Source organism: Lissotriton vulgaris, chromosome 11, assembly GCF_964263255.1.
Source record: "Lissotriton vulgaris chromosome 11, aLisVul1.2, whole genome shotgun sequence".
Taxonomy (NCBI): Eukaryota; Metazoa; Chordata; class Amphibia; order Caudata; family Salamandridae; genus Lissotriton; species Lissotriton vulgaris.
In genome coordinates, this window is record NC_141699.1 from 5,322,998 (window position 1) to 5,339,136 (window position 16,139).

Genomic DNA, 16,139 nt, shown 5'->3' on the forward strand with positions numbered 1-16,139 from the left:
GGATGCCAGAATGAGTCATTGTACTTTCGATATGGCCTGCTTAGGTTTCCCATTCCATATCATACATTTCTTTGCTGATGTCTGATTTGATTTTTATTCTAGAACGCTTCTTTGTTCCATGACAGTTGGTTGGGTTTTGCATTCTAGAACGCTCCTTTGTTCCATGACAGTTGGTTGGGTTTTGCATTCCAGAATGCTCCTTTGTTCCATGACAGTTGATTGGGTTTTCCATTCTAGAATGCTCCTTTGTTCCATGACAATTTGTTGGGTTTTGCATTCTGAAATGCTCCTTTGTACCATGACAGTTTGTTGGGTTTTGCATTCTAGAATGCTGTTTTATTCCATGACAGTTGATTGGGTTTTCCATTCTAGAATACTTCTTTATTCCATGACAGTTTGTTGGGTTTGCATTTTAGAATGATCCTTTATTCCATGACAGTTGTTTGGGATATGCATTCCAAAATGCTCCTTTATTCTATTACAACTGGTTGGGTTTTGGATTCTAGAATGCTCCTTTATTCGATTACAGCTGGCTGAGTTTGCATTCCAGTAGGCTCCTTTATTCGATTGCTACTGGTTGGGTTTTACATTCCAGTAGGCTCCTTTATTCGATTGCTACTGGTTGGGTTTTACATTCTAGAATGCTCATTTATTCGATTGCTATTGGTTTGGTTTTGCATTCTAGACTGATTCTTTATTTGATGACAACTGGTTGGGTTTTGCATTCCAGAAAGCTTCTTTATTCGATGGCTTCTGGATGAGTTTTAGATCCCAGAATGACCCTGGGTTTCTTTGATGGCATCTTCTTGGCCTTACATTCCATGATGTACATTTCTTTGCTTATGTCTGATGTGTTTTCAATCCAGGATGTCCCTTTTTTCGAGGCTCTCAGGTTGGGTTTTGAATTCCAGAATGTCTTTGTTTGCCAACGCCCGATAGATTTTAAATCCTAGAATGTCCCTGTGTTTAGTCTGGTTGCGCAGTAATTCTAGAATGCACCTTTGAGTGATGACATCTGGTTGACAGAATGTCTGCCACAGGAGAGGTACGCGCAGGCATTCAGAGCACCGCCAGAATAGTTTTCAATTACATATTTCCAAATAATTGTGGACAGGGCATATTTATGTCTTAATTTTTTTATCAATATAAGATTCACCAAAGTTAAGATCCCACTGACTCTGCTTATGGGACACGCTAAATATGTATACTTTATTTATTTCACAATGATATGAAGTACATGGAAAAAGGAGAGGACCGAAGAATTGAATTTTGCGTGCTGGCCTCTCCTGGGCAGAAGGTGTTTGGGGAGTGAATCGGAATAATTGTGAATATTGGGGCACAAAAGAGCATTGGAGACTCCTATGGGAAAATGCCTAGAACCTGCTGTGCTGAGTTTAGTTTCCGGGAATATTTTTTGGAAAGACTTGTAGCTGTGATGGAGAGGTTTGAGTCTAGGAGGCAGGACCTGGGTCTCACGAAAAGCCCATCCGTGGCGGGGGATGCTATATTGAAAGGTGGGTTGGAAATGCCTGATGGCCAGGGCGCTTTTGAGAATGTGAAGGGACCCGGTTGTGTTGCAGAGTGTGCTCTGGGAGACAAGGGTCTATTCGGGCGAGCAAAGAAAGAGGGGTAACGCAATGTGGGGGCGGGGGTCTCTTATGCCTGGGAAACTCTGGGCACTGTGAGAAGAGGATAGGTAGGTGCTGACAGAGTTATCAATTAAAAACATTTTTAAAGTAACGCCAGCTCCTCCCAGGGAAGCGTCACCATATTATATACAACGAGAAATATAAAAAGGGAAAAATACCATTCAGGGAGAAAAGCAGTGCCAAGCGGGGTGAGTCTGACCATGCATCGCATTTGGCAGTAATATGAAAAGTATATTGTGGAATTCTGCCAAATTGAGATCTGGTATGAGGCTGAATTCAAATTTTTAGAGCAGTATATGATGAAAGAGAGACATAATTGCAATCAGACCTGAATATACCCAAACACTGCCTTAAAACCACATCAGTCACAGTCTCCCTGTATAACTAACGACAGGAAGATATTATTTGTCTGTACTCAAAACTAAAGGACAAATTTAAATATAAGCACAATATCTAACCAACATATTTACTAAAAGCAACAAAAACACAGCAGCAGCCATCGCTACTTTATTCGTAGGTTATTATTATAATTTGTTTTTATTAAAACATTGAAGCAGAATATTAAGTCATTATGAACATACAACAATTTATTTAACATTTGTTAAAATAGTAAGTTTTCATTTAGGATCAATGTTTATCTGAATCAGCTTTTGAGGAGAACGTCGATTGCTAACTAATATGTAAAATACTGTTCAGTCAAAGGCAAATATTTGATTTTTGCCACCATTGTCTAGTGCTGAATATATATCACGTTAAACACTAAGGGGCATATTTACAAGACCCCATTGCCACCAGACGTCACTGTTTTTGCCGTTGTGGTGGCGATACGGTCTTCATCTTATTTGCAAGGCAGCGCTAAGCCACTTGACGTGGCCTAACGCTGCCTTGTAGATTAGGCCCCCTTTTGCGCTATACTTAGAGTGAAAGGGGTAGGTAATGGATGTTGCAGTGGGCGCTCCGCTGCAACACCCATTGAGTTTGACGCAGCCCGATATTTACAAGGGTGGCGTAAATATGAGGCAACACCAAAATTAAGAACAGGGTTTTAACAGAGGGCAATGAAGAAATGATTTATTTCTCTTTGTTTTTTACTGGTTTTATGTGTGGTGCACAATGCAGCACACATAAAACCAGCAAAATGCCACGCATGAGTGTTTTTGTGCAAAAGGTGATTACTACCGCAACTAGTAACTATTGTCCTGGGCTCTCTAACACTATGTAATTCAGAAGAGACATGAAATTGAATGGTACCTCGGTTTCTTTCTTTCTTCTTTTCTTACCTTCCTCTTTCTTGTACTCTTTTTTTTTTTTAAAGAATATTCTTCAGTGCTCACTTATCCTATGAAGTTATGTGGGAAAAGTGTGTTTCTTAATATAGATCTGAAGCTGGGATTTTAAGAACCGGAAGTGGAGGTCAGAAATAAGGGAAGGAATTGCCGACTCAAGGAACTTGATGTTGTACCTGTGGACAGTAACGGTCATGCCGAGGCGATGTCCTAATAACGTTGAATAGATGAGGGGGTGGTCAGGCAGAAATTATTGGTCGAGGTTCTGCTCTGTCTGTCTATCTGTCTGTCTGTCTATCTATCCATACTCACCATCAGTCCTGCTCTCTTCTGCACAGGTATGCTTTCCACAGCTCTTCGTGGCTTGTGGCAGGGAAGGCTGACCCTGCCACGCCCGGGAGGGTGCATTACCACCCGGACTCCCCCGCTAAAGGCGCCCAGTGGATGAAGCAGATTGTGTCCTTCGACAAGCTGAAACTGACCAACAACCTACTGGACGACAACGGGCACGTGAGTAAAGGGGGAAACGGATGGGCATATGAGTGAGTGGTGCCGTGTTTGAGGGTCTGCTTTGAATTGCTGCTGTTGACGAGCACATACTATCATACTAACCTCACACAGCTATGTACAAACTACCTGGGTACTACACTGTAGGTGCACACAAACACAGACTCAGATAGGCACACACTCACATGCATCTTCACAGACTGCCATGTTATTGCACAGAGACACATATGAAACATATACCATTTTTGTAATAATGGGGTTTAAAATTAAATAACATATGATGATGTTTACTTCCACTGGCCCTTGGCACATACATTTTTTATGGCAAGAGGTCATTTTCTAGATAAATAATTTATGTTATGCTGTGCTATGTATTGCATTATTGAAAAATTAACATAGGCATGGGGGAGATTGTATTCCTACGCTACTTTATTTCTGTTTATACATTTATCTATATCACACACATGACGTAAACAGCGGCGGCAACTTCCAACAGAAGGCGAGAGAGAAAATTATTTCTTGGAGAGCTATTTTTGAGGCATTAAACAATGTCTCCTCGAAACCAGGCTTCACCAAACTTCCGGAAAGACCAAAGACTGGCCAACCCTGAATAATTTTGGAGATTTTCTGGAAAGATTAGCAAAGATGAGCTCAAAGTTGAAAGGGGTGTGATGCCAAGGCTTGCTTCACCATTCAGTGACTAATAAAACTTCTTTGGATCAAGGCTAGTAAAAAAAAAAACATACTCTATGTATTTCATACTCAAAGTAATATTTGGTTATTTCCATCAGCTTCAGTTAAGGCGACAGATTTTGAAAGTAGAAAGGGTTATTTAACAAAATTCCTGGTCACTCAAAATAAGCCCCTTCATGTGACTGTTCACAGACGAGCCTGTCGCCCTCAGAAGTTCTGCGTGTGCTGTCTAAATTCATTTAGCGTATATCACTTTTCAACCATATGAAATGTATTACTTAACAAGTGTTAGATTTATCAATGTTTTAGTTCTTCAAAAGCGTGTTTAGCAACCTTCTTCATCTCTCCTTCCTGTAAATTTGTACTCTCTCGCAAACACAGTACTGACGAAAGAATGTAAATTTTAATTGAATCTGCATTTGGCGATGCAATTGATACTTCTAATGGATCTGATTAGAGATTATTTTCCCCAAAATGTTTGTATCTTGTAGCTCCAGGGGGCTCTATTTTCGGGCCTCAAAGGTAGGGTGACCAGACGCCCCAGTTTTGTTTGGTGTTACTAGTGTGGGTAACATGTCTTGATAGTGAAATACTGCCAATTTTTTTTTTTTCACTATTGAAAGGCTATCTTGCCCATAGGATAACTTGGGGAATGCTGTGTAACATGTTTACCTGCATATATTCCCATAACGGCAAGATAGACATATGGAATCTGGTATCCCTGAACTCAGAATTTAATAACATCCTTTAGTGAAGATGGTTTTTAAATTCTAAGTTTGGAAATAGCACTTTTAGAAAGTGGCTATTTTCCTGTTCAACCTTTCTGTGTGCCTCTGCCTGGTTGTGTATTGACTGTCTGGTTTGTGAGTGACAGGGGCAGGGGCGGCTACAGGAGGCTGGGTGAGTCAGCACAAGGCTAAATAGACCCATCTGCATGTAGAGTGGTGGGAGGAGTAGCACCTGGGTCTCAATAGGGCTGTGCCTGCCTGCCACAATGCTGGCTCCACCTCCTTAATAAATATGCTTTTTTGTCTATTTTATTATCCTTTGCTGGATGTGACTTCATGATTTTCTTAAGCACACAATGCTAGTTATCTTGATTTAGACCACACCCCTACTCGGATAGGCCACACTCCTTTAAGAAATTTGCCACGCCCCTTTTAGAGCACCACCTGTGTTTTTTTTACCACTTAAAGCCCTGCCTAAGGGTATATCGGTTTCCAGTCAGCTGCTGGTAAGATCTCCACAACATTGATGTCAAATTGATGCTTCTTATGATGGAGTTTGAATTGGAGATAGAGAGAAATAACACCCTGTGCTTCCCCCCAGATTATCCTGAACTCCATGCACCGGTACCAGCCCAGGTTCCACGTGGTGTATGTAGACCCCCGGAAGGACAGCGAGAAGTACGCCGAGGAGAACTTCAAGACGTTCGTCTTTGAAGAGACTCGATTCACTGCAGTGACCGCCTACCAGAACCACCGGGTGAGTGAAGAGTGGCTGAGTGTGGATTTCGACAAAACCAATGGGTGAATGGGGTGGGCGGGATCAAGTAGAACCACTTATGGAAGAGAGGTTGTTGTACTATACCTGAGTTCTCCAAAGTTGGTCTTGGAGGGCCACATCCATGCCAGATTTTTAATACAACTACATTTACCTAAATGAGGATATGCTAAAAATTTGGCATGTCTCACTCTGACCAGCCAGTTGATCAAGGCACCACAAGCCCACTTGGGGTGATTACTGGGGTACACAAAACCTCTGGGTGAATGGGGTGCTGTTGAAACTGCGTCAGGGACAGCTACTGGCCAAGCCGAACTGGAACTCATAGTCACTGGATCTTATGTTACCGGCATTAGGGGCAGGTATGGGCCGGACACAACCACCACCGACCTGGGCATGGGTTCTGTGCTCAGGCAAAATGAACCACTGGGGAACAGGGCAGTGCCAAGAAAGGAAGAACCACTTGTGGAGCTGAGCCGGGTCTGTCAAGGTGCACGTGGGACCGAAAGATTAGAAGCGCTGGGAAGACTTTATCTGTGCCCAGAGAACTTGGAAGCATGAGGCTAGAACCAGCCCGGCATTCTAGACCAGAATGATGTATCTGGTAGTTGTTTATAAATGAAAAAAGTATTTTTAATTTTTCATATAATGTTTTCCAAAATCAATGAAAGATCTCTGGGGCCCATTATCAAGAACGTTGTTAAAATTGTGAACATGGGCTTCTATTGGAATTTTCCAGGGCATATTCTCAAGCCCATTATCGCCGCTTTAGCAGCAGTTTCCTGCCGCTGAAGCGGCGATAATTTTAACACCGTTCTTGATACTATGCCCCTATGACTTTAAAATATCACATATTTTCTGTACTGGATAACTGACCACCAGCACCAGGGGATTTGACCACACTTTTTACCATCCCCCACCCCTCCCCAGAGTAACTCTCCCTCCCCTGAGAATGGGGTAACATTATGTCCTGTTGTAGCAACAGAAACCACTCTGTACATCGTGTCAGCGCGGGAGCTACTCCGATAAAGGCCCCAAAAGTACTACAGACATTACAAGGTCCTGGTGCAGCTGTGCTGTTTTTCAACACCCTAAGGCCAGCAGCCAGCTCTCTTTCCCCTGGCGGGAAACCATTTTAATTCATGATGGCGGTGATGTGTAAATGGTAAAATGTACACTTCTTTTTATCGAAGACAGTGCACTGCCCCCACCCCCCTGCTCCCAGTGCCTTGAGACACTTACGGGTGAGTAGTCGTGCTTTACAACAAATATGATTGATTGATTGATTTGCTGCTGTAAGGAACCACCAAGGTGCAATGCACAGAAATAAAAGGGCAACAACTCGAGCCATGCACAACTGGCATTTACTTGTTCATTAGTGACGGGTGATTGAAGTGAAAAGTGCAAAGGTGCCTTGTTCATGGGAATGCACAAGCTGTAGGTGCCTGGGCCAGGGCGGAGCCGCCAGTGCTTCTGGGCTTTTAATATGTGTGTTTAATGCCTCGGCTGGTCCTTAATGGATTTATAATTCTTGCCAAGCAGCAGAAGACAGTTTAGAGTGAAAGCCTAAAACCCTCTCTGCAAACAGCAAGGCTGCAAACGTCTGTCCAACCGAGAGGGTGAGGAATGACATGATGTTTGTTTGACATGGGAAAGGAAGAAAAAAAATGGCTAATCTCCTACGGCTCCGACACAGACAAAACCTAAAAGCCATCTTCAGATGCAATTAGCAGCAAATTTGTTCTCTCTTCGCCAACCTTCATGTTTCCTGTTTTCCTGTCACGCTCGCTTCAATCGATATTGGTTATTCAATCTCTGATTTTTTTTTTCTTCTGTTTTTGGAGCCAAGGGGGGTTACAGTTTCCAGCTGTTTTCTTAGGAAACTTTGACTTATTGTCTTAAGGGTGCGCGTCTCCCCTTTCCAGCGAGCAGTGTCACTCGTGTGGAAACATAACATCAGGATGTCGAATAATTAGAGAGATTATAATGCTGTTGGGGGTCAAGCCATGGCGCCCCGGAGGAGCCATCTTAGATTTCAGACTTGATCGCGAGATTAGGAAGAGGGAAGTCAACGCTTCCTCTTCTGTGAGTATTAGGTGCTTCTTCTCAGCCTTTCATAGACTCTTTTGCTTTATTTTTACTTCTCTTTCTCGATTCTTTCTTCTCTCTTTTTTTCTCACTTTCTCTCTTTATCTTGCTGTTTGATTTATACAAGTGATACAACTGATTCCCTCGTATTGCTTCTTTACTGCCTTTTCCATCCATATTAATTGATATGTCGGTGATATATATGACATTGATTATATCTATACAGATGAATGCTTTTTTATCTATTTATTTATTGTGTAACTCTCTTTTTGGTTGTTTTGCTTATTAAGGTATTTTAATTGTTTATATTTCTTCTCTCAAACTAATAAAGATATCAGAACAAAAAAGCCTTTCATAGACTCTAACATCAATTTAATAGCCTCCATATTAAATATAATTGCACCCATGACCCTAAGACCCCATTTTGTTCAGCTGAAAAGAGACAGCCTGCAGAAGGCGGCCATTTTGTTTAACACAAGAAGGAATCAGTATAAGGGTGGTGGTGTCTGTGAGACCTTGACACATGCAACCAGATTTAAGATGACATCTTTTTTGTTTGCTGTGTTCATCTCTGTGTGTCGCTATCCGGGTCTTCAACTACTGGTTGTCTATTTTATTTAAAACTAGCTTACCCGTCGCGCGTTGCTGCGATCTCAGAAGAAAGGAAATTTAAGGAAACTTGTTATGATAACATTCAATTTCCATTGTGTCATTTTTATTGAAACTTATTCATTTGAATATGTAAAAAATGTTAAAGTGTTGTTTTAATTCTGTTTATTTATTCGAGTGCTTGTGGATACACAGTATTTTTTGTTTTTCCGTCTGGTGCGTACACGAATAAATCAGGTTTTCCGACGCGTGAGCTGGCCACATACAGTTGTCCATGTGAGAAGCACGGATTCTCCAAATCTAGTCCACACACTTGCAGTGATTGTCCTTGTGCTTTGTTGATGGTCAGTGCAAAAGCGTGTCGCACCGGAAACTGTAAACGTTCAGTATTGGAAACATGATGAGGGCCCTGGGGGCCGGGGGGCCAATATTTAAAACATTTTTCTTTTTTTTGCCATAAACCTTCGCAGGAGTGTACTCAACAACTTTTTAACAATTTTTTAAAAAATTTTAATTTAAAAAAAAAAAATTGCCACAAACCTTTGCAGGAGTGTACTCAACAACTTCCCAAAGTTGAATGGTGTAGTAATGCTTAAACGACAAACAGACAGACAGACATTCGTTTTATATATATAGAAAAGAAAGAGTGGTAGAGAATTACCAACTAAGAAATTTGGATAGTAACTACTGAGAGCTAGTCATATTTTTCATGTAATTTTTTATAGCAGGTTTCAGGAAATACAATTGAAATATATCAACTAAAAAATGAAACTATAGGTCGGTTTTTTATTGTTTAATTACCTCTTGTCCATTTATTTTAAAAAGAAAACCTGATGAGGAAACTGTTAAATATTGAAAGTAAGGGTGTCAAGGAATACTAGATCATTTGAAAATAGCTCTGTGTATTTTGCTGTAACAGTTTCTGGTAATATAATGAAACTGTCAACTGAAAGGAGAAAATAAGGTTTAATTCAAGCATTCTTTAGCTGAATTTTAGGACGACAAATGTGGTATGTGAAAACAGATGCGAAAAAATAGCCTCAATAACATTTTCTGAAGAAATATCTCATTCTTAAATGTCTCCAGAAAAACAAGAGACAATGTCTTAAAGCTATCAGCATTTGACTCACTTTTGATAATATTGGAGTTAGGATTGCAAATTAGGTCAATGGCGTCCTGTTTGTACAGATGTGAAGTGCATTTGGCTGGATTTACGATTTTAAAACAAGCCGAGATTCTTATATGGATATATTCATGTAAAGTACCGACTTATGGAGTTAATGTTTTCTCCTGAAACCTACCCGTGGGAAGCAGAATTGACTGTCACACTGTGGTCGGAAAAAGAATTCAGTAATGAAAACAAACCTTACATTCTAAAATAAATGACATTGCAAGAAAAAGCAATACACGCCATTTCAGGAGAGTACCGTGAACAGTAGATATTTACTTAGAAGCCGCTAATCCTTGTTAAAAAAAAGAAATTAAAAAAACTGCGATGAGCGCGGAGTTAATATCAGATAAAAAAAGAAATATTTTGAAATCTTCAATAATAGCAATATGAGCTAGACATTGAAAACAATGTCATTTATAGTCTGTCTCTATTTTAATACCTTTTTCTTAAAAGTTATTTTCCATCATGTGTAGTGCGGAGAGTAGAAAGACATGTGAGCCTCTTACATATCTGTCACAGTACCTACACGTGCTCCTCTCGTGCAACTTTTCAGGTGGCTGCAATAAGTGTCCACTGTTAAAATTCTGATAATATTAAAAGGGAAAACGCAACGAGAAAGATAACGATTATTTTTTCTACGAACACCCCTGTGACGCAGAATCGCGCTAATTAACCGAAGACCCAATCCACAGGTTTATTTTCCGAATAATAATATTACATAATGGCACTTGTGCTTAAAACATCAAAAGCAGTGGTCTACCGTAAGCACATTAACCCACCCAGTTTCTTGCCATGCATATAAAGGTTCTTGAAAAGTTTTACAGGATAAGCCCCTGTATGTTATTTTCCTTTTTATATGGGCTAGCGCTCCGACGTTATGAAATAACAATCGAGGCACACATAGCAGCACCTAAAAAATATAAAACACGGGAAAATCATCGCCGCCTCTAGTGAGTGCAGCTGACGCCTAGTGAACACGCACAAACCGGTGCATCCCCGAGGGTGCAGGTAAGCGCCACCCAGCCAGCGCTGCGAAGGGAGCTGCGGTGTTTTACCGCTATAATGGCCTGCTGCTTTTCACCGGGTTAGGCGCTGTTTTCACGCACTACCTCTTTAAATTGAGAAAGATATATTGTTTACGCTTGGCAGGCTGAATATACGGTATGTATTGACGGTGGGAGAGATGTGATCGCGGGTGTTTAAAGGAAGCAAAATAAACTCCGCGTCGCTGAGTCAGCGATTGTAACTTTTAAAGGGCGCGAGAACAGCGCCTTACTCTCCACTGCGTCAGTTCTTCCGTGGAATATTAATGTAGCGCCTTTGGTCGGCCGCAGCTGTGAACCAAAACCCTCTTCACACCTTGAAAATGCCCCAACGTGTTCCCGTCTCCTTCCGCGTGCAGAGGAGCGCAGCGGGGCCCTACTGGTGGGGGGCTGGTAAAGCACGAACGTTTTATAGACTATAAACATTTTAATATCAATTTAGCGGGATAAACAAAACATTTTAAATATATTATTCTTTGCTCATTTAAAATAGTACTATATATATATATATATATATATATATATATATATATATATATATATATATATATATATATATGTGTGTGTGTATATATATGTATGAATAATATTTAGTTATATAATACTCATCCACAGTTGCCACAATATTAAATGTTATGCATGTGCATATATAATATGTGATTTAATAATGTGATAATGTAGGACTAAGTGCTCTCTTTGCCTGTAGACGAGGGGGTGCACCTTATCTCTAAAAACATTGACACTCTTAGCCGTTTACTCATGGAATTTAACACCGATAACATACATTGTTATTGCTAGTTTACTTTGCCATTTTCACAAGCAAATTACGACATTTTTGCATGCAATTTTAATTTATTCTATTTTTTTTTAAAACCCTAAAGTTACAATATAAGCTTTATTTTCGAACAAAAAAGTTTCTGTATTTATTAAGTTCAAATTAATAATTTATACGTTGCACAAAAGGAGTGTTTTTTATGATATAAATAAATCTGCCATTTTTACATATTTCTCCTCACAGTTTCACTTGAGTCTGATTTTGTTTTCCTTTTATTTGGCTTTTTCTCTTTTTTCTTTTAAAGGGGTGCATGGCTGGGTGTCTACCATGTGTAATGTCGCAAATACCAACCGTTTATAGACGCCCGACCTCCCTTTTGATCCACTCGGGTCATCTCTCTTCATATGTCTCGCCACCTGACCCGTCTCTCTGCGCGTGCATGCGTGTCTCTTTCTGTGTTCATGCATGTACATATATATATATATATACCAAGGTTTCGAACACATGTAACTCCACAGTCTTTGACAGACCTCACTTGTCACCAGAGACTGCACATGTGACTGCGTACAGTCTCAGACCCCACTTGTCTCCAGAGACTGCACATGTGACTGCGTACAGTCTCAGACCCCACTTGTCTCCAGAGACTGCACATGTGACTGCGTACAGTCTCAGACCCCACTTCTCTGCAGAGACTGCACACGTGACTGCGTACAGTCTCAGACCCCACTTGTCGGCAGAGACTGCACATGTGACTGCGTACAGTGTGAGACAGACCCCCACGTGTCTCCCGAGACTGCACATATGACTGCATACAGTCTCAGACTCCCACATGTACCCAGAGACTGCACATGTGACTGCTTACAATCTCAGACCCCACTTGTCTCCCGAGACGGCACATATGACTGCATACAGTCTCAGACCCCCCTCATCTCCAGACACTGCACATGTGACTGCGTACAGTCTCAGACCCCACTTGTCTTCAGAGACTGCACGTGTGACTGCATACAGTCTCAGACCCCCCTTCTCTGTAAAGACTGCACATGTGACTGCGTTCAGTCTCAGACCCCACTTGTCTCCAGAGACTGCACATGTGACTGCTTACAATCTCAGACCCCACTTGTCTCCAGAGACTGCACATGTGACTGCATACAGTCTCAGACCCCCCTCATCGCCAGAGACTGCACATGTGACTGCGTACAGTCTCAGACTCCACATGTACCCAGAGACTGCACATGTGACTGCTTACAATCTCAGACCCCACTTGTCTCCAGAGACTGCGCATGTGACTGCATACAGTCTCAGACCCCCCTCATCTCCAGAGACTGCACATGTGACTGCGTACAGTCTCAGACCCCACTTGTATCCAGAGACTGCACATGTGACTGCTTACAATCTCAGACCCCACTTGTCTCCAGAGACTGCACATGTGACTGCATACAGTCTCAGACCCCCCTCATCGCCAGAGACTGCACATGTGACTGCGTACAGTCTCAGACTCCACATGTACCCAGAGACTGCACATGTGACTGCTTACAATCTCAGACCCCACTTGTCTCCAGAGACTGCGCATGTGACTGCATACAGTCTCAGACCCCCCTCATCTCCAGAGACTGCACATGTGACTGCGTACAGTCTCAGACCGCACATGTACGCAGAGACTGCACATGTGACTGCGTACAGTCTCAGACCCCACATGTACCCAGAGACTGCACACATGACTGCTTACAGTCTCAGACCCCACTTGTCTGCAGAGACTGCACATGTGACTACGTACAGGCTCAGACCCCACTTGTCTGCAGAACTGCACATGTGACTGCGTACAGTCTCAGACCCCACTTGTCTGCAGAGACTGCAGATGTGACTGCGTACAGTCTCAGACCCCATATCTCTGCAGAGACTGCACATGTGACCGCGTACAGTCTCAGACCCCACTTGTCACCAGAGACTGCACATGTGACTGCGTACAGTCTCAGAGCCCCACTTTCTCTACAGAGACTGCACATGTGACTGCTTACAGTCTCAGTCCCCACCTCTCTGCAGAGACTGCACATGTGACTGCGTACAGTCTCAGACCCTACTTGTCTCCAGAGACTGCACATATGACTGCGTACAGTCTCAGAGCCCCACTTGTCTACAGAGACTGCACATGTGACTGCTTACAGTCTCAGCCCCCACTTCTCTGAAGAGACTGCACATGTGACTGCGTACAGTCTCAGACCCCACTTGTATCCAGAGACTGCACATGTGACTGCGCACAGTCTGAGACAGAACCCCACGTGTCTGCAGAGACTGCACATGTGACTGCGTACAGTCTCAGACCCCACTTGTCTTCAGAGACTACACATGTGACTGCATACAGTCTCAGACTCCCACATGTACCCAGAGACTGCACACATGACTGCTTACAGTCTCATACTCCACTTGTCTTCAGAGACTGCACATGTGACTACGCAGTCTCATACCCCACTTCTCTTCAGAGACTGCACATGTGACTGTATACAGTCTCAGACCCCACTTCTCTGCAGAGACTGCACATGTGACTGCGTACTGTCTCAGACCCCACTTGCCTACAGAGACTGCACATGTGACTGCGTACAGTCTCAGACCCCCCCACTTGTCTGCACATGTGACTGCGTACCGTCTCAGACCCCCCTTCTCTGCAGAGACTGCACATGTGACTGTATACAGTCTCAGACCCCACTTCTCTGCAGAGACTGCACATGTAACTACGTACAGTCTCAGAGCCCCACTTGTCTACAGAGACTGCACATGTGACTGCGTACAGTCTCAGACCCCCCCCACTTGTCTGCACATGTGACTGCGTACAGTCTCAGACCCCCCTTCTCTGCAGAGACTGCACATGTGACTGCGTACAGTCTCAGACCCCACTTGTATCCAGAGACTGCACATGTGACTGCATACAGTCTCAGACTCCCATATTTACCCAGAGACTGCACACATGACTGCTTACAGTGTCAGACTCCACTTGTCTTGAGAGACTGCACATGTGACTGTATACAGTCTCAGACCCCACTTCTCTGCAGAGACTGCACATGTGACTACGTACAGTCTCAGAGCCCCACGTGTCTACAGAGACTGCACATGTGACTGCTTACAGTCTCAGACCCCCCCACTTGTCTGCACATATGACTGTGTACAGTCTCAGACCCCCCTTCTCTGCAGAGACTGCACATGTGACTGCGTACAGTCTCAGACCCCACTTGTCTGCAGAGACTGCACATATGACTGCATACAGTCTCAGACCCCACTTGTCACCAGAGACTGCACATGTGACTGCATACAGTCTCAAACCCCACTTGTATCCAGAGACTGCACATGTGACTGCGTACAGTCTCAGACCCCACTTGTATCCAGAGACTGCACATGTGACTGCATACAGTCTCAGACTCCCACATGTACCCAGAGACTGCACACATGACTGCTTACAGTCTCAGACTCCACTTGTCTTCAGAGACTGCACATGTGACTACGCACAGTCTCATACCCCACTTCTCTTCAGAGACTGCACATGTGACTGTATACAGTCTCAGACCCCACTTCTCTGCAGAGACTGCACATGTGACTGCGTACAGTCTCAGAGCCCCACTTGTCTACAGAGACTGCAGATGTGACTGCGTACAGTCTCAGACCCCCCCACTTGTCTGCAGAGTCTGCACATGTGACTGCGTACAGTCTCAGACCCCCCACTTGTCTGCAGAGTCTGCACATGTGACTGCGTACAGTCTCAGACCCCCCTTCTCTGCAGAGACTGCACATGTGACTGCGTACAGTCTCAGACCCCACTTGTCTGGAGAGACTGCACATGTGACCGTGTACAGTTTCAGACCCCCCTTGTATCCAAAGACTGCACGTGACTGCGAACAGTCTGAGACAGACCCCCCACGTGTCTCCAGAGACTGCATGTGTGACTGCAAACAGTCTCGGACCCCACTTGAATCCAGAGACTGCACATGTGACTGCGTACAGTCTCAGACTCCCACTTGTCTGCAGAGACTGCACATGTGACTGCGTACAGTCTCAGACTCCCTCTTGTCTTCAGAGACTGCACATGTGACTGCATACAGTCTCAGACCCCCCTTCTCTGCAGAGACTGCACATGTGACTGCGTACAGTCTCAGACCCCACGTGTCTTCAGAGACTGCACATGTGACTGCGACTGCGTACAGTCTCAGACCCCACTTGTCTCCAGAGACTGCACATGTGACTGCGTACAGTCTCAGACCCCACTTGTCTGCAGAGACTGCACATGTGACTGATTACAGTCTCATACCCCCCTCGTATCCAAAGACTGCACGTGACTGCTTACAGTCTGAGACAGACCCCCACATGTCTCCTGAGACTGCACGTGTCACTACGTACAGTCTGAGACAGACCCCCACGTGTCTCCAGAGACTGCACATGTTGACTGCATACCATCTCAGACCACACTTGTCACCAGAGACTACACATGTCTGCATACTGTCTCAGACCCCACTTGTCACCAGAGACTGCACATGTGACTGCGTACAGTCTGAGACAGACCCCCACTTGTCTGCAGACACTGCACATGTGACTGCTTACAGTCTCAGACCCCACATGTACCCAGAGACTGCACATGTGACTGCATACAGTCTCAGACCCCATATGTACCCAGAGACTGCACATGTGACTGCGTACAGTCTCAGACCCCATATGTACCCAGAGACTGCACATGTGACTGCATACAGTCTCAGACCCCATATGTACCCAGAGACTGCACATGTGACTGCGTACCGTCTGAGACAGACCCCCACGTGTCTGCAGAGACTGCACATG

At 43.7% G+C, this 16,139-nt stretch overlaps 1 protein-coding gene across 3 annotated transcripts in view; it reads left to right on the forward strand.

Annotated features, from left to right (window-relative positions):
• Positions 1-16,139, forward strand: part of TBX1 (T-box transcription factor 1) — an 89,866-nt gene that overhangs the window by 50,402 nt on the left and 23,325 nt on the right. For all 3 annotated transcript variants that reach the window (XM_086942631.1, XM_086942630.1, XM_086942629.1), the window contains 2 exons: positions 3,274-3,445; positions 5,465-5,620. In XM_086942631.1, the coding sequence (XP_086798757.1) occupies positions 3,274-3,445; positions 5,465-5,620 (328 nt within the window). The remainder of the gene's footprint in view (positions 1-3,273; positions 3,446-5,464; positions 5,621-16,139) is intronic.